The sequence below is a fragment of the Talpa europaea genome, assembly GCF_964194135.1.
Source record: "Talpa europaea genome assembly, chromosome: X".
Taxonomy (NCBI): Eukaryota; Metazoa; Chordata; class Mammalia; order Eulipotyphla; family Talpidae; genus Talpa; species Talpa europaea.
Window position 1 is genome coordinate 94,046,221 of NC_140081.1, and position 25,274 is coordinate 94,071,494.

General features: G+C 47.7%; 1 protein-coding gene across 2 annotated transcripts; it reads left to right on the plus strand.

The window, feature by feature from the left end:
- Positions 1-7,335: 7,335 nt before the first annotated feature.
- VMA21 (vacuolar ATPase assembly factor VMA21) lies at positions 7,336-14,199 on the plus strand (the record flags this gene model as incomplete). 2 transcript variants are annotated; one of them, XM_084259105.1, is made up of 3 exons in its annotated part: positions 7,336-7,445; positions 13,373-13,482; positions 14,057-14,199. In XM_084259105.1, the coding sequence occupies 3 exons, from the start codon at positions 7,336-7,338 to the stop codon at positions 14,197-14,199; spliced, it is 363 nt and encodes a 120-aa protein (XP_084115231.1). The 2 variants fall into 2 exon arrangements, with proteins under 2 accessions (XP_084115231.1, XP_084115232.1); XM_084259106.1 differs by lacking the exon at positions 7,336-7,445 and adding an exon at positions 7,631-7,683.
- Positions 14,200-25,274: the final 11,075 nt, after the last annotated feature.

Consider the following 25,274-nt stretch of genomic DNA (forward strand, 5'->3'; position numbering starts at 1 on the left):
CACGCAGCCAGGCAGCGAGCTCCCCTCTCCAGTCACCCCTTCCTCTGGGCACTTGACCAGGCCACATGCCAGGGAGCAGGGGAGCCACAAATATGTGTAAAGCCAGTTCTCTGCGCTCACGAAGGGAAAGATGCAAAGGGGTGTGGCAGAGAGGGGGGGCTCCCCAGCCCTGTGCACAGCGGCCAGCTGAGTGCGCAAGCAGGGGGACCCCTAGGGTGGCAGAGACAAAGAAGCAGGACTTGGGCATTTAGGACTTGTTCATGGAAGAGGAGGTAAATTCGTGGAACTATAAAAATGGGCAGAAGTAAGAAGTGCATTCCGACCAAAGGGAAAACCAGGGCACCCTGAAGGCTGTTCGGATAGTAAATCCATGACAGTATCTCCTGAAGGAATGCTCCCAGCACACGGTGGGCTTTGGGGTGCCGCTTATCAGCCAGTGAGGGGTGCCCAGGGTCTGCTCCAAGTTGTACACCCAACCCATGGCACCCGTTCCCTGGCGCCCTCCTCAACAGGGGTGAAGTCTCCCCTTGCACACCCACGTCACACCTGAGGGAGGTGTGGGCTGCTGTGCCAGGTCCTGTCTCAGCACAGGGACACAGTGAACGGCCCCACTGGGCCCCCCTCCCTTCACTTCTCCTTCGCTGCTTTCTCCCCTTCTGTCCATAGTCTCAGCTCCAGCTCCAGTGAACAGCTGTCTGTTGAGTCCCGTTTATGACAGTGTGTAGGTTTCGGCTGTGTAACGGGACATCATCTGGACTACATGACAATCACCAGCAAAAGTCTGCTTTCCACCCTTCACATTGCAGTGGACCCCTTTGCCGGATGTACCCGCTCTCCTCCCTTTCCCTCTGACAACCCCCATTTTGTTCTCATGATCTAAGAGCTTTGGTTTGGTTTTGTTGCTTGTTGTGTTTCCTTATCTTCCGCATTGGCATGAGAGCACACGTATCTTCCCGTCTGACTTATTTCTCTTAGCGTAATGCTCTCAAGGTTCATCCGTCCATGTTGTCACAGATGGCAAGATTTCACCTTTTATTTTATATGGCTGAGTAGTATTCCACTGTGTGTGCAGACCACATCTTGTTCCATCCGTCTATCGATGAACACCTAGGTCGTTGTAACTAGACTATTGTGACTGGAGCTTCAATGAACATAGAGGTGCAGTGCTCTCTTCCAGTTAGTGCTTTCGGATTCTTTGGGCAAACACTGCAGTGTCGCTGGGGATGTAAACCGGAGTGGCCACTATGGACAACAGTGTGGGGAGTCATTCCAAACTGAAGCCTGGAAACATGGTATGGCGCTGCGAGCCCGCCTCTGGGCACATTGCTTTCCTCCCTCCGGCCACCCCTGCCTCTGATTTGGGAGCTTTGCCTCCCTGGGTGCTACCAAAGGCTGATTTCTCGCTCAGCTGAGCCAGCACCTGGCAGGGTCCTCTGCTATGTAAAGCCATAGGCCAAGGAGGGTATTCCTCTTCCTCACCCTGCAGCCGGTGCCTGGGCTTCACCATCAGGGCAATGAAAGGGTTGGATTCTGTGATCTCGAAAGTTCCTTCCAGCTGCAACAGTCTAGGGGAGTATTTGAACGCCCTCCTTTTGAAGCTGCGAGTTCTGTAGGAAAACGATTACCATCAAACTGTTTCCAAGTTGGTGCACTGGCTTCTGTCAGGGCCTTGCTGTTTGACAAGCACTATGCAGACTTAAGTGATATTTACACACAAAACTGTTTGACTGTGGGACGTCATCAGTCCCCTCATGTCAGGGGCTAAGGATAACAGCCCATTACAGGCCTTCCCTGTTATATGAAGAAAGAAAGATTCATTCACTCATTCAGCAGAGCCCAAGTGAGCACACCATCTGTACGAGATGCTATAAAAAATCTGGCTGATCTCACCGGGGGTTCCCCAGCACAAAATCACCTGATCAGGGGAAGAAGGGACTGGTCATCTAGGGGTCCTCCCCCGCCACTCTACCTCCACCCAGGGGCAGCGGTGCCAGCCTGCAGCAGCTCCCCCAGTCTAACAGGTAGAAAGTGGCTCTTCACCAGGAGAAGAAGCCAACGCCCGGTGATTCTGCCCTTGGCGCCTTCCTCCTACCCGCCTTTATACTCCTGCCCCTGTGAACACCCTGCAAGCATCTGAAGATGGAGCTCTTCAGGTTCTTCTCTTCCTCAGGTGAGCCATTCTCAGAGCCGGGCCTGACGCTGACACCCCCGCTGACTCCTAAGTGGGAGGCGTCCCCCCCCAACTCTCTGCTCCTGTTTCTTTAAATCACCTTCTGGGCTTCACCCTGGGTCTCCCTCCTGCAGGGCATCACAGAGCTGCTGCAGATGACCCACGGCACCCGGGCTGGCCCAGACTCCGAGCGGAAACGTGGGCGCTCAAAACTAGTCCGTCGTGCAGAGGGTGCCTCTCTTCCCGTGCCCCAGCGTGCCACTGGCGCGCCCTCTCGCCCCACACACCTCTGTCGATAGTTCTGCCATTGACAGGTGGGGAAGCAAGAGTCTCGCTCAAGCAGTCGCGCCGGGTCGGCAGATCTCTGCCCCACCCAGGTCTCTTCCTCTGGGCCCAGGCTCTGCAGTGCACCGAGTGACTTCTGTGCATGTGGCTCGTTAGCGCCTGTGACCGACTGTTTCCAGATGCGCTCACGCCTGCCCAGGAAGGACCCTGGCCTCTCTGTGGTCCCACAGCTAGGAAGTAGGCTGTGTCGCCCTGGGCGGCGGATTGAGGTGACTTGGCGATACAGGGGTGGCCCCTGGCTCGTGCCGGCTGTTGGGGCGCAGCCCTGGTCATTCCCAGGCCCTGGCCACCCGATTCTGAGCAGCGAGTGGGAGGGGCTTGCCCCCAAGCCCCGCCCCAGCCTGCCGGAAACTCGGGCGTGGAGAAGTCTACGGACCAATCAGAGCCGCCCAGACCGGAAGTGGGTGCCGCCCATTGGGCTCGGGAGGACCTCGTGGAAACCCAGGGGCCAAGGTCTGCAGAGCAGTATCTGGCCGCCCTCAGTGGCTGGAAGTGCTTTTGAGCTTCTGGAGTCGGTGATCCTGGGCCTCGACGTCGCGACACTGGCATGCCTTCATTCAGCCAACGTGGCGAGTACCTCTTCCGTGTTGGACACAACGTGTGTATATCTTCGGGTGCAGCCCTTTCACATCAATCGTCAGGGTGTCCTTGTCCGGCTGTCCATCTCGTGGCATAGACTGCGGGCTAGGCCCAGCTGGAAAGCAGGCCAGACAGGATTCTTCACCTCGGCATTGGCATCGAGGGCTCATGGGCTGGGCTTCCTCTCGTTAGTAACAAACCCCGCCATGTTCCAGGGATGTGAGACCATTCACTGACCCTGCTTGCTTTGGAGCTCCCCAGCGCCCACACTGGCTTTGCCAGAAGCATCACGAGTTCTACTAAGTGTGCTAAAGGTCTCAACTACTGTCCAGACCCCGTGGGGTCAGATGGATGAGAAGAATCCTCAGCTGAGGACCCCCACCCCTCCCTGCCTCCATCCGTAAATCCTTTCACGAGCTAAGACCCCAGCTTTGCTATCCCGCAGAGAGAGCTGGAGAGGGAGCCTGAAGTAAATTTTAGGGAAATGAATTGATAGGACACAAGGGGTCTGTGAGACCTTTAGTCAGCTCCCAAAATTTCCTTAGCCGCCGTTTTTCCACCGCTGGGGGGCATATATAAATTGTGTGCATTTCGAATAGGCACTGCGAAATAAAGCACGGGATATATGCTTGAGGGAGATGGTAGTGACCAGAGGTGGGATTCAAGGAAAAATCCTCCTTGAGTAAAACATGCATTTCATTGCCCAAGGGAAGGTTTTTACTGAAGTAAACCCCCACCAAGCCCCCTTAATCACTTTTTTTTTTCTAGAAGCAGAGCTAAGTTTTTTCACCAGGGGGACATATTTTACTCATTTGTATTTTTAGAAAAAAAAAAAACCCATCACACCCCACATTATAAAGCGACTCTCTCCTTTTTTTAAAACTTGAGTTTTGTTGATGGTGTGGTGGAGCTTATTTTGAATTTCTCTCATGATTTAGTTTGTTTAATGCCATGTTGTGCAAGGATCAGCTTCAGAGAGCTTGGAATTTCAAGCATGGTAGTTGTTATCTACTCCACCACCAGCCACCCAAAGGGGAACTCCAGGGGATGGTGACATTGTGAGTCGATAAAGTAAATTGAGGGGTGTTGCCACACTCGACTTTACATGGGTACTGACTTTGTCATACAGATGTTTAAAAATGAAACACTAGACCGAGAGTGAGGGACTATTAATTACCTAACTTATCAGCAAGCTAGTGAATTAGGGGAAAGTCACTTTCCATCTTTACCTCTGAGTTTTCTCAAAGGACAGGTGGAGTTCTTTCAGCTTGAGAATCATTTTATGATTCTCAGTGGAGTAACCAGAGGCACTAGGGAGGATTGTCTGCATAGACCATAACTTCTGATGTGTCATTATATTCCCATGGCAACAGTGTTATTTGGGTTCCACTGGCTTCTGGTTCTGCAGGTAAGAGGTTTCAAGCTTTTGTTGAGAGGCCAGACTGCTGGCTAATTTCTTTCTTTCTCTCACAGCTTCTGAGTTTATTCTAAAAGTTCTATCTTTATCATGATGAGCTCTCAGTAACTATTGGCAGAGTGTAGAAGTCAGCAAGAAAAAGAGGTATGTGACGTTTCCTTTATTAAAAAACAAAAAAGAACAATTACAATTGCAATATGTAACTGAGATCAGTGGGGCATTTGTCGCACATCAGATCTCATTTATGAACGCATCTGTTTGAGTTACGGTGCAAGTACCACACAGACTGCTGACGTCCCACAGTTCTGGGGGGTAGAAGTCCAAGATCAAGGTGTGACCCAATTGGGTGTGGACCCAATTCATTTAATTAACACATATTTATTGATTGCTTGCTATATACCAAGCAGGACTGGGAATCGGGCACGAGGGACTCCCCAATAGATCACATGGGTCTTCTGAAAATCCCCTCTCCAGGACACTTTCCTTAGCAGCACAAGAAGTGTAGACGACTGTTACAACCTGAATTGTGCACCCTCCCAAGTTCTTACATGGAAGTCTAACCCAGAATACCTTAGAAGGTGGCCTTATTTGGAAATAGGGTCATTGTAATTAAAATGAGGTCACATTGAATAGAGTGGGCTCATAATCCGAAATGGCTCTTTATGAAAAGGACAAGTTTGGACACAGCAACAGATACAGAGGGCGAACGCCACATGGAGAGAAGGGCAGAGGGATGCTTCTCCAAACCGAGGTCACCAAAGATGGCTAGCCAACCACCAGAAGTTAGGTGAGAGGCCTGAAACATTCCCCTCACAGTCCTCAGGAGGAACTGACCCTGCTGCCACCTTGATCTTGGACCTCCACCCTCCAGAACGAGGCGACAACGAATTTCCGTTGTTTAAGCCTTCAGTTTGTGGAACATGGTTACAGCAGCCTTAATAAGCTCGTACAGCCACATCAGTGGTTCCTGATCTGGTCATTTCCGAGAACCTTTTTACTTTGTCCCCTTGTAGGCCCATTTCATTTATTTAACAAACATTTGAGTACTTACTATATGCCAGGCCCATATTCTGGGCATTGGGAATACACAAAGCCACTCTGTGTTTTAAAAGATCTAGTGGGCCCAAGTATATGATAGCTTGTTTTGTTTTCTCTTGAGATGGCCAGGATTACCTCAGCAATGTGATATAACTTGTGCCAAAAATCAAAGAGGTGATGTTTTAAGCAGCTGTTGATCCCCTATAGCAAGTAGATATATTCAACTCATTAGGTTTTTTTAAACTATTGGAAACTGTTCTCAGAACCCCCATTACTTCACTTACAGATCCTTAAGGGGTCCAAGGACTTCACTACAGGGTGATTATCTAGAGTAGGGTCGGCAAACTCTCCCCCCCCCCAAAAAAAAAGGATAAACATTTTAGACTTTGTGGACCCTACAGCCTGCATCACAGCTACACAACCCTGCCCTGTATCAGGAAAGTGGCATAGACAATACAAAGGCATGAGTGTGAGAGTGCCAATGTAATTTTTTTAATAGAGGCATGTTTGTATTTATTTGTTTGTTTGTTTTGTTTATACATGCACTGGGTACAGTCAGAAGCGCGGGAGGGTGAGAGAATTCACCAGAGCCAGAGCGGGGAGCAGAGCAGGCAGAAGGACCGAAGAACACTGCTGAGGGGAGCAGCGGGCGGCAGGAGAGGTCTGCGCGCCATGTGGGACCCTCCTCTGGTGGCCGGGGAGCAGCCGGGGATCGAACCGGCGTCGCAGAGGCCGCGGGCAGCCTCACAACCCAGCGCTCAACCGCTGCGCCACCGGGGAGGCTCGCCAATGTAATTTTATTATGGACCCTGAAATCTGAACTTAACGAAATTTTCACACGGGGCAAAGGACTGCTGTTTTGATTCCATTTTAAAATGGAAAAACTATTCTCAACTTGAAGGCTGTAGAACAGGTGGCGGGCAGGCTGTATGTACTTGTCAGCTAGCGAGTGTGTCGACCCCAAAGCTAGATTCCCTTCAGTTCTTCTCAGGATCAGGCATTAGGTGGTTCTTATCCCCCCGAGGGTCTAGACGAGGATTAATTTGAACTCCAACCCTGGCTTACTGCCACTGGTCGATGGCCCTGAACGCCGCTCTGCGTTGCTGGTTTAGCAATGATTTCAGATGTGGTCTTTGTGTCCATGTGCTGCAGAAAATAGATGTGTGGTCAGCGCACATTCCAAGCGTTGACCATGTAAGGGCTGTCCCCGTATTAGTGGCCGGTGGCAACCTAATTCTGTCAAGCCTGACCCTAGGCTTACGCACCCTCTTCCTTTAGCCCTCTCTCGGGTTGCGCAGGCCCGGGAGGCCCATCTGTCCTTACTATTTGAGTCCCTGTTGTCTCATTGGCGGCTTTGAGCAGCTGCAAAATATGTTTCTAACTTTAAGTGGAAGTTGGGGTCACCAGCATCGGGCCTGGAGCAGTCGCTCTCAACAAGAGCCCTTTCAGCTCTGACCTCCTGAGCTTTCCAGACTCGGTGAGTGTTCCTCTAACTCCTCCCCGCCCCCCCCCCGCCCCGTCCCACAGCTGGACTTGCACAGCGGGCAGTAATTAATGAGGCGTTTGCTCAAGGGCCGGGGAATAATGTGCACTGCGTTTTTTGTGTTGTTGTCTTCGGAAACCGTCTGGTTGCCTAGCACCGCAGTCGTCGGCCAGATCGTCCTTCCTCGCGGCTCTCCTGCTCCAGTGGCCTCAACACAGCGGCGCGGCGACCGGGGCCGGGCCGGAGACCAGAGGCGCGCGCTCGCGCGTAGGGGGCGGCGGCCGTCCCGCCCGCTCGGGGACCATGTTGCGAGGCAAGTCCCGACTCAACGTGGAGTTGCTGGGCTACTCGCCAGGCCTGCTCCTCGAGCGCCGGCCGCTGCTGACCTTTCGCACGCCGCGGAGGCCCCGCCGGTAAGTCACGTGAGCGCGCGCAGCGCCTGCGCCCGCGCCTGCTTCTCACGTCACGGCGCGCGCCGCGCCTGCGCACTGCGTCCCGCCGCGCGCTGCCACTTCCGGCCCGGCCCGCCCCACCGGTCGCCGCCGCGCCGCCAGAGCCCCTCCGGCCTCCGAGCACCTGCTGTGGGCGCGGCGACGCTATGGAGCGCCTGGATAAAGCGGCGCTGAACGCGCTGCAGCCGCCCGACTTCAGGTAGTCGTGAGCGGGCCGGGGCTAGCGGGCCCTGACCCTGGTTTGGGCCGGTCGGCCCGAGCCCCACGGGCCGGACCCTCGGGCTGGGTTGCGGGGTGGAGAGACGGGCAGGCCGCCCACCGGCACTGGCAGCGTCCGCCAGCCCGGACCCAGGCCGATCCAGAACCAGGCACCCGGGTCCGGGGGCTGGGTCCTTGCCTCTGGCCGCGCGCTTCTTCCCGCTGAGGTCTCTGGCTACTTTGCGGTCTGCAGCCTCCCTCCCCAGGATACGAGGAGCTTCCCGAGGAAAGGACCATGCAACCCTGGGTCGCCTGCAGGACCTACGGTGTGCGTGCCTGGCACGTGTGTGCTGCAGGAATCGAGGGAGGGGCCGGAGTCCTCTTACCCGACTTCACTTGGGGAGTCAGTAGCATGGGACTGGTGGCTGAGCAGAAGGAATCGAGTAAAGAGCAGGTGTTTCTGGCCCGTTGAGCCTAACCAGTGATGCTTCAGTCAGCAAGAGGGAGGGGAGGGATTTAGCTACTCTTCAGAGGTGGCCTACTGTGTGCCAGGCTCGATTTAGGAGCATTATGAGTTATCAGAAGTAAGAAAGAGCTTGGTTTCCCTATTTTAAAGAGGATGAAGTTGACTCAGGATAATGACTTGCCCAAGATCACAGTTAGTTCACACAATTAGGAAGTGTCACTGCCAGCATATGACTAAGCCCACTGTCTCAGAGCTGGCCATCTTTGGAGCCCTGTGCTCTTCACTCTCAGTGTCAATGTAGGTGTTTTTGTTTGTCTATTAATTTCTATTCTCGATGAGGGACGAGGATACCAACGTATATTTTTATTACGTGTGCTTAGACTAATTATAGCCCTCCTGGGCTGATTGCAGTGCTCCTAATATGAAGGGAAATCTACTTGCAGTGGCAGTCTTGCCTACTCCAAAAGTGGTAAGCGCTACTGCTCAGTATTTGTTGCAGAAGTTTATATGAAGTGGGGAAACTTCTAGATGGTTTTAAGAGTGTGGCTACACAGTAAGGTTCATCCTAAATTATTTCTTTTGTGTGAGATCGATCTTAATTTTTAGCGTTCCCATTCTTCATTTTTTAACAAGTCTCACTAACACCCAGTCAGAGACACATCAGTTGGATGACTTTGAGTTGCTTTGTTTTAGGATAAATCACAGGTTGTACCCAAGCTGGCGTCTGCCAGCTGTAGCAGGCTGTGACTGGAAACCAAGGAGAACGTGCCCTAGATAGTCCTCTAAACACTAGAGGAAGTTTGCTAGTCTTAAAAAGCATGTATACTTGACTTTGTGCTCAGTGTCATGTTTGTGAGGTCAGAATACAGTGAAAGTTGTGGAGCTTAAGGTGGAAGAGAAGTGGGAAGGAGCTGAAGAGACGCTCCCAGTTGTCAGCATGTGCTGTTCGCAGAGTGTGGGGGCCTAAAAATTAACATGTAGAAAAGAAAAGACCATATTTGGGTGGGAGGATTTTAAGTGCTGCAATACATTTTTATGGTTTATATCATCTTTTCTATAATACCCCTCACGGACAGGCCAGGTTGTAGATACTCAAGAGATCGTCTAAAGGACCAAAAACCCAGTTAGCCTCCCTTTCTCTAGATTCTTTAGTTTCTTTATCCTGTTAGATAACCTGAGCTTTGCATACCTAAAACACATAATTACCACAGAAACCCCAGGGCATGTTTTTTGTTGGGGTCCACCACCCAAAAAGTGGTCACATGCTGACTTTTGGTAATTTTTAATTGAACTACTACAGACATCTTTAAAGAATGCACAACAAATTCCTCTGAAAATTTACACTAGGGCATGTTTTAAGGGTGCGTTTGTATAATAAATGAGAACTGTATAGCTCAGTGGTCACCCAGGTAGGATACCTGAAAAAAGGAGCCATTGAAGGACAGTAGGAAAATAGTAGAATTTAGTAATACATTTCTTTTTTTATAATTCTTACATCATTTTTCATTTTTGCACAATGTATGCATTTTCATTTTGGTTATATTCCCCATACAATTCCCACCCCATTTTTCTGACCCTAATCCCTCTTCTCCTCCACCACCCCCCACTGTAGTGTGTCTCTGATTTATAGTTGATTTTGATTTTGATTTTTACTTTATTGCAATTAGTCTTTTTCCTGGTCCTTTATTTAGGTTTTCTAAATTCCTGCTATGAGTGAGACCATCTGGTATTTTTCTTTTTCTTTCTGGCTTATTTTGCGGAGCACGATCCCTTCCAGTTCCACCCATGTTGCCGCAAATGGCACGAGTTTATCTTTTTTGATTGCTGAGTAATATTCCATGGTGTATATGTACCACATCTTCTTGATCCAGCCATCTATTTTTGGGCATTTGGGTTCTTTCCATAGCTTAGCTATTGTAAACAGTGCTGCTATAAACATAGGGGTGCAGGTGCCCTTTGGAATTACTGTTTCTGTGTCCTTTGGGTAAATACCTAGGAGTGGAATTGCTGGATCCTATGGAAGCTCCATCTTTAGCAGGTTGAGGAATCTCCACACAGCTCTCCATAGTGGTGGGACCAGTTTGCACTCCCACCAGCAGTGCAGAAGAGTTCCTTTTTCTCCACAACTTCGCCAGCATTTGTTGTTGCTCGTTTTTTTAATATGTGCCATTCTCACTGGTGTAAGATGGTATCTCATTGTAGTTTTGATTTGCATTTCCCTGATTACAAGTGATGTTGAACACTTTTTAATATGTCTGTTGACCATTTGCATTTCCTCTTTGGAGAAGTTTCTTTTTAGCTCTTATGCCCGTTTTTTAGAAATACATTTCTTTTTGGGCCTCCCCGGTGGCGCAGCGGTTGAGCGCTGGGTTGCGAAGCTGCCCGCAGCCTCTGTAGCGCCGGTTTGATCCCCGGCTGCTCCCCGGCCACAGGAGGAGGGTCCCACATGGCGCGCAGACCTCTCCTGCCGCCTGCTGCTCCCCTCAGCAGTGTACTTCGGTTCTTCTGCCTGCTCTGCTCCCCGCTCTGGCTCTGGTGAATTCTCTCACCCTCCCGGCTTCTGACTGTACCCAGTGCTTGTATAAATAAATAAATAAATCTTTAAAAAAAAAAAAAAGAAATACATTTCTTTTTAACCTTATCCTTTTTAATACCTATGTTGCATATAAGTGATACGTGGGGCCTAGTTTAAACCAGCACGCCTTTGTGGGAGCACATCCAGGGACTTGTATGGTCAAGCGTCCGTAGGCCATAGATAGAAGCTTGAGCTGCTTCTTTTCTTCCTGGACTGCCAGAAACCTCACAGCCAGATGTTACAGTTACAAGAACTCCTGAGCTTGGGTTTTTTCTGCTGATACCAGAGGAAGGTACAGGATAGGAAGCAGGCTGTCACGTTAAGTGCTGTTGCGACAGGTATGAGCTAAGTGTGATTGGAGCCCTAGAACAGAGCAAGGGATCCTTCTACCGGTGGATATGAGGAAAGGTGCCTCAAGGGGAGGCTATTTTGGGGGGACCTTGAAGGCTGGGCCGTTTCCTTCCTAAAGATAAAAACCAGAACTGCTAGCTGAGGGTTACCCGAAAGAGAACAAAGTTCAAATGTGGCCTGAGCAGAAAGCTAGAAGCATATTAGGACAGTCAGGATGGTTAAATTCAAGGGGAAAAACACCTTAACTACATGATGGCCGCTCTAGTGCTTTCATCCCGGTGAAGCTGCAGGTGTGAGGTGTGCGCGCCCAGGGTTTCAGAGAGCTTACTCCCGCTTCACTTTGAGTAGCGTGGCTCGTCTGCCTCAGTGCATAGGACAGGTGTGGACCTGTATCTGCCTATTGAGGATTCAATAAAACAACATTAAAGAACATTTTGAAAATGGGAAACTAACTTAATTTTTAAATTTTGGTTTGGTTTTTGGTTTTATTGAGGTGACATTGGTTTCCATCATTGTCTGTGATGCAGAGGTGCAGGTTCACTCCTCAGCTGTATGTCCCACACCCGCCACCAAGGCCCCACCTTGGGCATCCACTGTAGTCCAGTGTGTCCTCGCTCCCCCCTCCCCCGTAATCTCAAATTCACTATTAATTTTGTATATTAATCTGGAGTCCTTTTTCATATACTTTTAACATAATTGGAATAGTTTACATTAGGGATTGGCAAAGTTTTTTCAGGAAGAGGTCAGATAGTCAATATTTTCCGTTTGGGGCCTCCATAGGGCCTGACACCACTATTCAGCTCTGCCTCTGTAGCTCCAGAACAGTCCTGGAGGAGCCATAAACTCAGAGCCAGTTAAACTTATTTACAGAAATAGGTGGTGGGCTCACAGGTCTTATTTTGCAGACCCCAGGCAGACACAATGAATTGTAATTTGCCTTGTTCATCTGTCATATGAATATTTGCAAAATTCTTTTTAATGTCTGTGTACTGATGTATAGCATTTGTAAAATAATTTTCCCATTACAGGACATTCTGCTGTTACCCAGTTTTGTTTGTGCTATTATAATAATCTTTATATTCATGTTTAAGTAGCGGTTTATCAGACTTCTTAAGTATATGGTTTTAAAAGCTTAATTACATTCTTCAGAATAGTTTTATTTCCACTGGATTAGTTCCTTGATTTCAAAGTAATCTGGACAAATAGAATTCACTGAGTGAAAGTATTTTGACATCAAAGATTTTTTATTATTTTTTTTATTTTTTACATCATCGTTCATTTTTAAACAATATTTGCTCCCCCCCCCCCCCCCCGTGTAATCCCCATAGTCTCCTTCCCCAAGGCACCCGTGCACCATCACCTCAGTCCCCGGGGCTCCTCCCTCCCTCCCTCCCTTTGATCCCTCTCCCTCCTCCCCTGCAGGATGTCTCTGATTTATAATTGTCCCTTTTTGCTTTGTTGTGTTTTGTACTGTTACTGTTTTTTTACACTGATGTCTTATGGGTTCCCCTATATTCCTGCTATAAGTGAAACCATCCGATATTTTTCTTTATCCTTCTGGCTTATTTCACTGAGCATACTTCCTTCTAGTTCCATCCACATTGCTGCAAATCTACCCAAAGGATACAAAAACATTGATTCAAAAGAACACCTATACACCTATGTTTATTGCAGCACTATTTACAGTAGGTAAAACCTGGAAACAACCCAAATGCCCAAAAATAGATGACTGGATCAAGACGATGTGACACATATACACAATGGAATATTATTCAGCAATCAAAAAAGAGAAACCCATGCCATTTGACATCAAAGTTTTAATGCAGCCATGCCAACTAAATGTTACTGCAGTTATTTAATTACAAAGAAATTTGAGTAAGTTGCACCCAGATGGTTGTAGGCTGGTTTTTGTTTGTGGTTGTCCTACCTTGCTTGTACCATGTTTAGTCAGTCATTGGTAGGATGCTTTGTGAAGAACATTTATTACTTGTTTTCTGTGACCCTCCCTTGCTGCCTCCATTATAAATTCTGTAATTAAAATGTGAGTTTGCATAGCACTTTGAAGCTTCCTCTCACCCTGGGTCTGAATGGCAGTCTCAGAGGTGACCCACAGCTGGGTCTCCAAGATCTTCCACTTTGGAGTTTCTGACTCTGCTCTTCTTCTTCTGGTCACTGTTTTCCAAGGCTGGGGCCTAGTTTCCAGCATCTTCTCTATGGGTGCCTGGATCATGTATGGACACAAGAATGGTAGAAATGGCTGTACAGGCTCTGATTTTCTCTTTGTTTACTTTATTCCAGAAATGAAAGTTCATTAGCATCTACTCTGAAGACGCTCCTGTTCTTCACGGCTTTAATGATCACTGTACCTATTGGGTTGTATTTCACAACTAAATCCTACGTATTTGAAGGTAATCGTAGACCATAAAACAAGCCATTTTCCCTCTTACTAGATTTAAATTCTAAGCTTTTATGACTCTGTATCTGTAAACAGGGTGTTCTTAACTTTGCTTCTTCTCACTGTCTTGCTATTCAAAAATCACGTTGCTTATAACGAATCTTATTTTGTGAGTTGAGCTTTTTCATTACCTATAGTTACTGCACTTGACAGTTTATGGTCTTCTGTGACTCAGCCTGTAGATCCTTTCTTAATATCTCTTTGAGTGTGAGAGTCAGCTGACGTAGGAGGAGGAATTTGGGGGAATGTACCTGGGGTGGTAGACCTTGGGACGAAGAGAAAATTAAGTCTTCCTTTTTATATTGAAACCTTTAAATGAAGGGATAGTTATATTTTTCATTCAAAATGAATGTTTCGTTTGTAGAAGGTATTCAGGTCTTGAAGAGAATACTTCATTTATCATTCCCCACAGTAATACTTTGAATTGCCTGACTGGTTAAATACGTAGCTCATAAAATTTGGTATGCTTTGCTTTTTGTACTTTGATAAGTTTTGGAATAAAACAAAAACTTTCTTTCTCTTGATAGGCGCCTTTGGGATGTCCAATAGGGACAGCTATTTTTATGCTGCTATCGTGGCCGTGGTCGCCGTCCACGTGGTGCTGGCCCTCTTTGTTTATGTGGCCTGGAATGAAGGCTCAAGACAGTGGCGTGAAGGCAAACAGGATTGATGTGAACATCATCTTTTGATAGCATTAAAGCGATTTTTTGAAATGGTAATCGCGTCTGGAATATTCATGATTTCAATAAAGTTGAAAGAACACATTAAAATCCATCTTCAGTAGTCACATTTGACAGTGTAAGTGTTCACCTTCTAACCATGGTTTTTGTCATCAATTTTCACTGTATGAGCCTGTCATTTGCAACAGAGTTTGGAAAAGTGCAGTTGGTTACAAAGAAGTATGTTCAATTAGTTCCACGTTGTGCTGGGGATGATATGGTTATCTTACAACAAAAAAATGTTTTGAAGAACTTTGTCTTTTGGTTGGTTTTGAATTTTACTCCTTTGCATACATTGAGATGTACGCAGTGAAGCAAATCTAAAGGTCATTTTACGCTGGAGTGCTCTCCTACCTGTGGCGGAAACAGCAGGTCACTGGACTAGGGACGCAGGGCCGGCTGCCTAAGTGCTGGGCCTGGGGCAAAGCTGAGTGTCACTGAGGAATTTTGCGCCTGGTCAGCAGGAACCTTCATCACGGTATTTCATGAGAAGGTAGGCTGTGCCCCTCACTCGTTTTGTAAGAACTGCTCTGTTGAAGGAGCCAGGTAGCAAAGCCGAGAGTTAGCTGCCTGGGCACGCAGCCTGCTCTCCGAAGCCTAGCCTGCTGCTTGCAGGACTAACTCCTGATCTGCTTTGCTTTGTCATTCAGTGATGAAGTAAGGCTTTAATGACACGGTTTGTGTAAATGCCCTTTAAATTTGTTTTTCCTGTGGCATATTTGTTTTTTTTGTTTTTTTTTTTTTTTTTTTAGTAATGTATGTGATAGGGACTGACATTTAAATGTATTCATTTTTTGCAAACTTAGGGAGTATAAAAAATCTTGAAAATTGATTATTTTTATCACCCAGGAAGTATTCTTGGAATTTCCAGACTAGTCTTTTAAATCAGAGCTGTTGTAGCCCAGATATTTCTATATATTGAGATATATATATATATATATATATATATATATATATATACACATACACATAATTTTATCATCCTTGAGGTCTTTTCTGATGGAACAAGATCCTGTGATTTTACTTCGGTATCCTCAGTCTATCTTCTTTCCAGACACTTGTTACTATTTGTGCGCAATCTAAAAACATCTGGAAAAATGCATATTAATACAGGAAAAAATTTTGAATTCACTGTAACGTTGGCTCCTGGAGAGAATCACTGTTCTGGTTTGCACCCTGCCTACATTTCTAAGACTAGTCCCGTGTACACTTTAAGTTTAGATTCTGCCATCTTGACCTAACAGCTATATGCATGTTATCACATGAGTGGCTGTTGGCCATTTTCTAAGAAAGCACATTCTACCCTTTTTAACTAGATATCTTGTTCAGATTTCCTGTTGCTGATAATTCCTTCTCCAACAGCCCTTGCTCTCAGTGTTTGACAGTACAAATTTATTTGTTCACCCCTGTTTTTGGTGTGGAACTGGACTAGACGATGTAAGGAGAGGGTCAAGCATGAAGGCCAAGTACTTATGTGTGTTAAATTGTTGAGAAAAAAATACAAGATGGTTATTGTAGGACTATTCTTTATTCTTGCAGTTAAATTTTGTCTACAGTTTAAATATCTTTAAACAGTTATCCTAAATGTAAACTTTTTCTTTAAAAAAAAAGTTACAGGTTTAGTATAAAGTTGTACAAATTTAATATAAAATTGTAGGATGTTCTCGTTGGGTCTGGGGCACTGTGGTAGATTTCTAGATGGCTCCTTCAGATGCCTTGTCCTACTTAGGGTTGTTGTTCGCCTAATTTCTTTTTCTATAATGTCAGGGTTTTTCTTGTACTTTGAGGACCTCATGATGTTTGTAAAATATTAATGTTGGTTTATTTTGTTTGATTTCAGTCACCTGCTGAGTGGATACAATGGGTATTTTCTGCAAGTATTTGAATCAGGGATATATACAAAAGCAGTTGTAAGTTCCTCTTGAAAAAAGTACCGAGTGTTTGAAAATTAGAGTCAGACCTAGGGTCAGTATTTAGGACTATTACAATATAGACTTGTTTTCGAACCAGTTCATTTTCTCCTAGGATTTTAACTGTCAACTCACTAGTTTATTGCTATTGAAATAATGTGGTGTCTGACATACAGATTTACTTTTCAGGACGTTTCACAGCTTTCCTTCTGCACAGTGTACATACTGCCAGATGTAGAGAAAGGAACGCTACAGTCGAGCCCTTATCAGTGTGTTAAGGCAGGTACATGTTCACTATTGTTTGAAAGCTGAGTGTGGGAATAACCTCAATTAGGAAGCGTAGCGAAGGGACAGTATAAGCTGCTGCTTTGACCCCATCTCCTGCAGCACATTGCTTTCCTCATTTACCTCCCGTGTTGCCTCCAGGATAAAATCTTTTTTCCCCATTGTGCTAACAGATGAAAAGTCTGCTATGGAATGCATCTGATGTCATTAACTCTTCAAGCGGGTACCAGTTTACCTGTAGCAGCAGAATTCACTTTTGAGTTGTTGAAAGAAAATTTAAATCTTCCTTATAGAAAAAACTTGCTTCATGGGACTCGAACAGTAGCACGTTTACGTGCTAGACTTTCCATCACAAAAATCTCATCAGCTTTGCTGAAAGACGCAACTGAGTCACTTGCTTGGTGTTTAGTTTCCATCGCGTGTACACGTCGCGGACACAGCTAGCACACCCAAGGAGACCAGTCGGAACAGCTAAGTGGTTAAGGTGTCCCCACCAGAGGTGCCAGCTGAAGAGACGTGAAACAAGGCTTTAGAGCCTGTGGTGAAAGAGTCTAGTTGGATTTCTCTCCAGACAAGTTCCTGTGCATCATTTATTTCTGCTCAAGGGAAGCGGACTGCTGCGGCCATTGTGTGCGGGCTCAGCTGCAGCTCGGGCTCGGCCCTCACGTCTGAACTAGTTTTGCAGGAGCCACGCTTGAGGGCTCATTAAAGACTTGGCGGCATCTCGTCTTCCTTTTTGCCAGGGGGAAGGGTCATCTGAGGAAGTAAATATTTGCAGGGACTTTGGGAACCTAAGGACAACTGTTCCTGGCAATGTATGAGTAGCTGATCCCTGTGTGTTCAGTAGCGTAGCCTGGAATGCCTCAACTGGCCGTGGCTCCTGGCCGTGCTGCCCTTGCCTGTTTTATTGCTACGTGTACTTGAAAGTAACAGCTGCGTCCCTTTTAAGATGTTCTCTAGGTCATATTTGTCAGTTACACAGACTAGTCTTCCTTTGTCTCAAGTTCAGTGACATCTCACTGAGCAGTAATAGCAATAGCTAACATCTGCACAGCACCTTACAGTTTGCAAAGAACGTTCACATATTCTCGTTTGAGTTTTGCATAGTGAACCTGTTACGAGATGTCTCTTGACATTGATGCTAAACGTGGTAGAATCTTTAAATCCCTAGTCATTGACGCCGCGGTAGTGTTGATAGCGCCCTGACGAGGGCTGGGGCTTAGGTGCGCTCCGTGGAAAGCTGTGTGTGATGATGAGAATGGGGCCTGAGTTCTTTCGCCACTTGAATCAGATTTACTTTTGTAAGTGATGCTTTTCTAACTGTTCTCTGGATGGGTTTTGTATTCATTATATTCTGGCCTGTAATTTGTATAAATTGACCATCTGTTGTCATTAAAAATGTTCGCGATGCCCCTCTGTGTCCTGACTCCGTCCATCTTACGTTTATTAACTGCTTCGCTTTGCCTCTCTGCCGACACCTTACAGCACCCGCGCGCCGCTGGCCCTTGCAGAGTGCCCAGCCTGGTGGGGGGAGGGCTGCCACGACTGGAAGGGCGGCTCACACTAGGTGGGACCCCACGCCCGCCGTGTTGAAGGCTCACTTTAAGATCAGGAGTCTTCTCCAGGGTCTCCGACCATCCGTATTGACTTTGCTTCACCGAGTGAATTACGTGCAATAAAAAGTGTGAATACAGGCCCGCTTAGAAACAGCCTCGGGTTGCCAAGAAACAGTCCCTGCGCCCCTCTCATGCCCTCCCTTTCTTAAGGATCCTCACTTCTGGGCTCTCTGGAGAGAGGCGGATCCTAACAGAACGGTTTGAACAAATGAAAATCTGTGGTTTCAGAAGTAAAGGAAGTGACAGAGAAGATGGAATGGTTTCCCAAATACTTGTCCCTGCTGCCACCTTTTCACTTCATCGTCTAGTCACCTGCGGCTTTGCCGTTGATGCATTTCGAGGGGCCCTTTGAGAAACACAGGAGCCAGGGAGGTCCCTCAAAGGAGCGCCGGGCCGGCTGGAGGGAAGGGGGTTGCCACACTCTGTGGGCCCACCTGCCGCTCATCAGCTTCACCTCTTCCACCTGGGGCGGGAGGCTTCGCTCCGTGCTTGGCACCTCTGACTGCCTTTTGCTGCTGGCCTGGCTCTGGTTGTCATCTCACCCCAGAGCAGCTCAGTGATTCCCTTAGAAATGCCCCGTCGCCACGGCACACCTGTCACCGTGCCACACCTCTGCTGAGAAGCCACCCGCAGCGCCCGTCGTCAGACTCCATCCACGGCCTGCAGGTAAGGCTACTTGGCGTCATTTCGTTTTTCATTTGCTCCCCTCTTGCCCAACTTTGCCGGACTTCTGTGTGCCCCACCCCCCACAGAATCACAGCTTTCACATTGGCTGTTCCCTCCTCTGGGGAACAGTACCCTTTCCCCGCTGCCGGCTCTTTCTCACCTGCCAGTTTCAACTCTCGATTGAAAGCAGCCCCAGCCCCATCATTTGGAGTGACATTGCTCTACTTGGCTCCTCAGCCGTGGCTCTGGGTGTGGGCACGGACACGAGCAGCGGTGGGGGTGGGAGGCATGGCCTCTGGAGACAATGCCAGCGGTGGGCCGGGGCAGGAACAATCTCCAGAAGACCTGACAGCTGCATGAGGGCTGAGTACCCCTTCTGCTCCCCAGTAAGTGGCAAGATGCCAACACAGTGCTCTGGCCCCAAATTCTGCCTCAGAAGGAGACTGGCACAAGTAGGAGGGCCATCTGTCATCTCACCTGGTTCTGGGGTTCTTTGTTCCCAGTAATCTGCACTCGGCTTTGAAGCCCTAAAACACACACCCTCTATCACCAACCCCCTACGGCCTCTGGTTGGAAACGCAGGTCCACGTGGCGGGTGAGCGTGGCGCCCAAAGAGGCGTGTTGCTGGGTGTGCACATGTGCACCTGGCGCCTGGGCCCGCAGTTTCGCCAGGTCTCCTGGGATGTACCTCCAGCTGGGACCCCCTGTGCGTGCCCTGCAGACCATGATGGGGGGCAGCACCCAGGTTCTACAATGACCAGCAACCCGGTCAGGTTAACATGCACAGATGCAGAAAGTTAGAGTAGAAATGGAATCTGATTTTCTCAGTTTTATGTAAACTACAGAAATTATGTATTTTAAAGAAAAATGTATCTTGCATAGCCAGATTTTGTTGCTTTAAAAATACTCATTTTAGAAAATGAAAATGTTTGGGGGCTGTGAAAAATGAAGTCTGTTCGCATTTGCGTATTTCGTTTCTTTCCTAAAAATTGGATGAAGGACACACCGAGAGCATCATGCCTTTTCCCCAAGTATTCCTGCTGCTTCTAGCTCGAGACAGTCCTGTGGCTCCTCTCACGGCTCAGCCCTCCTTACTCCAAACTCACCTTGAACCACCTAGAGTTCAGATTAGATGTCAAATGGGAAACACAGAAAGCTCAGCAAAACGAAGCCAGCTAGTGAAGTTAAACCAGTTCTTCCAACTGACTTGGCCATAACGGGTCTGAAGGGGTTGCTGTCTGTGGTTGGCAAAATTCTCCAGCACCTCCAAGGGACCCCCTCCCTGGTGCACCCAGCTTGTATAGCCCCTCCCTTCGTATATGGGTGGGACCTGTGAATATGACCGAATACCAGTTTGGCATCGCTAAAGAACAGAGATTTGTTCTGAGAAATGTGTCCTTAGCAAGTTTGTGTTTGTGCGGATGTGACAAAGCGTGATTACGCAGACCTCGGCGGTGTCACCTCCTACATAGCGAGGCTGCACATGCAAGGGCCGCTGCCAAGGACGAGGTCGGTCATGGATGGAACATTTTGCGCACCTGCCTGTAGTGTGTGCTCGGGGTGCCTTAACTATGCAGACACAGTGCTTTAAGCGACACGAATACATTTTCTCACAATTCTGGAGGCCAGAAGTCGGAGGTCAGGGTGTCAGGAGGGTGGTTTCTTTTGATGCCTTTCTCTGCCTTGCAGAAACCGTCCTCGCCCTGTTCCTCATTTGGTCTTCCCTCTGTCAGGGCACCCATCTCTTCCAGTGAGGATACTAGTATTTGATCAGAGCTCACACTAATAACCTCACTTCAGTTACATCTATCACCTCCTTAGAGACCCTGTTTCCAATACAGCCACACTTTGAAGTCCTGGGGGTTAGAAATGCAGCATATGAATTTGGGGGAATGCATTTTTGCCCACAATGGTTATACCACATTGCATGGGAGGCAGACTGATGCAAAGATGCTCATGTCTTGGGCCTCCCTGGTGGAGCAGAGGTTAAAGACAGCGCTATCAAGCTATCACCAGCCATTTGCAGCATGAGTTCGATCCCCGGCCAGCCAGAGAGAAACCCACATGGCATAGCAGACCACTCCTGCCTCACCCGCTGCTCCCCTCAGCAGTGTGTTTCAGTAGATCTGCCTGTTCTGCTCCCCACTCTTCTGGTGAATCCTCTCACCTCCCGCACCTCTCTGGCCTGCACCCCAGTTCTTGTATGCATAAATAAATAAATCATTAAAAAAAAATGCTCACGTCTTAATCCCCAAAACCTGACCTGAAAGAGGGGGATTAGAAGTGCAGACAGAGCGAGGCTGCTCATCAGCTGACCTTAAATAGGGAGTGTCTGGGAGTATCTGGGCGGCCCAATGCAATCAAGTGGTTTCTCATGGTAGGCGAAACATGGCACCCCAAGACCTAGGCTCTTACATATGCCTAGGACCTGAATATTATATGGCAAGAATGAATATTACCTTAGATAGGAAAAGATGATTAAATATGTATCTCGAGAGGAGTTTATCGGAACTGTGCTTATGAGGTAACCTTGGGCGATCCCACATAATCTGAGTGCAGTAACATGTATCCTTATAAAAGGGAGCCGGAGGGGTTTGAGACAGACCCACATGGACGAGGCCATGTGAAGACAGAGGCAGAAATTGGGAGTGGCGCAGCCACCAGGCAAGGACGGCTGGAGGAAGCCAGGAAGGATCCTCCCCTGAGGCCTTCAGAGGGGGTGGCCCTGCTGACCCCTGGATTTCAGACTCTGATGGCCAGAATGGAATGGCGAGCAAAGAAATTTATGTTGTTTTAAGCCACCAAGTTTGCAGTCATCTGTTAGGGCTGCCTCAAGAAGCCAATCTAGATCTCCAACAGTGGAAGAGGGATGCTGAGAGCAGAGTGACAGTGGTGCCATGTGAGCACTCTGGCCTTGGAGATGGAGCAGGAGAGCCAGGAGCCAGGGATGTCACCAGCTTCTCAAAGCAGCAGCACCCCAGCATCCCAGCGCTTTGCGTAATAGTTCCAGGGGCACCTGCAAAACCAGCATCACCCCCACCCCCAGTGTTTAGTGGCCAGTGCATTTGCCCGAAGGCAGGCATCCACTGATCCGTTTCTCTCACACTCTGCACAGTGCCCAGCCCCACGCCTCGCACAGGTGTCTTTAACCATATGTAGGGTAAATAAAAAGTATCAGGCTTTTCTGCCCTCCCACCATTAGGAGTGATGATGGATCCCTGCTGTCCTGAATGCATGCCTGATGGCGGCACCAGGAGTGGGGTGTGGGCATGCGTAAGTGGGATTCACGTGGGTTAATACTGGGCTTATAAGGGCAGCGTCATGGGGACGCCAGCAGAACCACGAGAGAAGCAGAGAGAACATGAGAGAAGGCCAGAGAGCCCAGACAGAGTGAAAACTTGCTGGGGGCCGGGAGGCTGTCAGGCCCCAGCACCCTTTGTCTGCCGTGTGCCTGGTAAATCCCAATAAAAGCCTGAAAAGGGGCCTCCCCTGGTGGCGCAGCGGTGGAGCGCTGGGCTGCGGGGCTGCCCGCAGCCTCTGCAGTGCCGGTTCGTTCCCTGGCCGCCGGCGAGGGTCCCACAGGAAAAAAAAAAAGGATGAAAAGCCACTGAGTGCTCCAGGACTCCTCCTTCGCCCATCTGTTTGGGTCATAGAGAACCTGCCCTGTGGCCATTCCTGCCGTTACACCAGATTATGTCCCTTTTTAGAATTTTTCCTTTGGAGTTTGACATTAATATACACCGTTTCCTTATGCCCCCGAGGCAGCCGGGCCTGCCAAGGAAGGGGAGTCCTGGGAGGCAGGGGGAGGCCTGGGAGGCCGGTACAGCCCCGGCAAGGGCTCCCCCACGCTACTGGCAGCTGAGCTGCAGAAGCAGGCCTCATATCTTGCCCTCAACACAATGTATTCATATTTGATCTCTTTGATCACATGGCTTTTCCTCTCAGAAGTAGATGTAATTTTCATTCTAGAAGGTGTCCTTTCTGCTCATACAGTGTGTTTTAAGAGTTTAATTTGCACCGGTCCCATCAATTCCAACTAATCATGTTTATCTTGTTATGTTTCATTTGGTGTTGATTTTACTGCTAATAATCAATTTACAATAACCTTCAAAAAAACCTCATGATCATCTCTATTCCAAGAGGTTTAGCATAGACCACTGGATGACTATTTCAGCAGGATGCCCCTAGCCAGACACAACAGATGTCTGAATGTTACCCTGAACTCACGAAGCAAGCCACCCGAACCCTCATCACACGTTAAAATTCATGTTCTTATTTTAACAAAATATCAGTGTGCGAATATTATTTTCATTATGAAAATGCAAGGTGGATTTTGGCGCTTAATGACATCTCTGTATTAAGTATCAACTTCTTTGGGGTAAAGCCATTCTCTTTCACATTCTAAAGGTTGTTTAATGGAGTTTCTAGGAAGCTATCAGCTTGGCCCTTGTAAACTGGGACAGTGGGCTGTGTTAAATTTCCTGTTGCAAAATCTGTGAGTTGTAGAAGATCCTAAATGAAAACTACATATTAAAAAAAAAATAGACTATTTTTGGAGAAATTTTAAATTCATAGCAAAACTGAACGGGAGGCAGAGTTGCCACACGCCCTTCCCTCCCCTCAATGCGGGCTTCACCGTCAACATCTCACAGCGGTGACCCTACACTGGCTCGTCATAATCCCCCAAAGTGCATAGTTTACATTCATGTTCACACCTGGTGGTGTACAATTCTGTGCGTTTGGACAAATCTATACACCATTATAGTATCACACAGAATAGTTCCCCTGCCCTAGAGATCCTCTATGCTCCCAACTTTTCATCCCTCCACTGTCCCCCCACCCGGCAACCCTGATCTTTTTACTGTCGCCACAGTCTTGCCTTTTCCAGAATGTCATATCTATCTTTAGAATCATCAGTGTGTCGTCTTTTCAGATTGACTTTTTTCACTTAGCAATATTCGCTGACGCTTCCGCCATGTCCTTTATGGATTCGAATACGTATTTGCTTTTGATATTGAATGATGTTCCATTATCTGGATGTTCCAGTGTGTGCATTCAACTACTGAAGAACATCTCGGTTGCTTCCAAGTTTTGGCTGATATAAACATTTGTATGAAAGTTTTCACGTGGACCTAGACTTCCAGTTCATTTGCTTGAACGCCTAGCGTGACCACTGGCCGGTGTGGTGAGAGTGTGTTTAGTTTTGCACGAAACTGTCAAATTGTCTTCTCAATTGGCGGTGCCGTGTTGTCTTCCCCCAGCAGGGGGGAGAATTCCTGTTGCTCCACGTCCTCATCGCTGCTTTCATTTGTGGTTCCCTAATGACCTGATTTTCAGCTTTTCTTACGTTTATTTGCCATTTGTGGATCTTTCTTGGCGAGGTGTTAAAGCATATCTGATAGTGGGTATTTTAATAAGGATGAAAACACCTAACAAACTCAGATATTCTTTAAAGACATTTTGTTCATGTGCTTGCTGCTTCTATGGCCAGAGATAAGAAATATTTTGTGAAGTCTAAAGTCTACACAGTAAATATTTAAATCAAGACTGCTTGGTGTTTGGGAAACATACATTGGGCAGGGAGACAGAAAATGGGGTTCTGGTCCCTTCCTGCCACCAGCATTTCATCTTCAAAAGTCATTTTCTGAATCTTACTGTCTTCTGTAAAGTGCAATGCGTAGGAAGATTTCTAAAGCTCCTGCAATTCTGTTTGCTTTTTTCTTTTTTGTATTTTATGTCTGTCTCTAGAGTGACTTCTGTCAATTACAGACATCAGAGCCCTTTGATGGCCTCATGGTAAATTTAATATTATCTATCATCTTGAAAATTTTCTGCATTTCTTGTCTGTACTAAAACGAAGAACTTTGGATGAGGCTGAAACCTAGCAACCAACTCTCCTGAAGTCTCTCATTGGCTGTGCTGTGCATGGAGTGTATCAGGGGAAAGCGCGTACAGAAGAGTGGTAGCCACGCTTCAGCATTAATTTCATTTGGTGACTCATCCTCTCTGTCATCCAGAGATGGCATTGATCTAAATTGTGACCTTTTCTTCTATCTCATAGCATTAGAATAATGCCAGGAAAAGGGCAGTGACTCACCACCAGAGCAGATTCTTCCTGCGAAAATTAGCAGAGCTTTGTCATGGAAATCTTGGTCAAAGGGTCTTTTATTAACTTTACCTGGTGAGCAAGCCCACCCTTTGCCCAGCTTGTTAACAGCGTCTTCTGGGATATGTCCTGTGGATTCAATCTAGCCGACCGACCGCATTCTTTTGTTGACTCCCCCCTGTCTGGCAGTAGTTCAGGCGTTGAAAGCACAAAGTAATTTTCTACCGAATCAGTTGTTAATCATCACTGCTGCTGTAACTCGAAGGGGCCCCAGTGGCTTCTCTTGCACTCTGGGGTAGCTCACACATGGGGCCGCAGTCCCCCTGCGCGCATGTATTAACTGTGTGTGTGCACTTGGAGAAGTGGTTACTCGGAGGGACAGGAGTATTGAAATTACTGTTTTCCAGTTATCAGATGAGCATATGGGGGGGAATCTAGAAGTC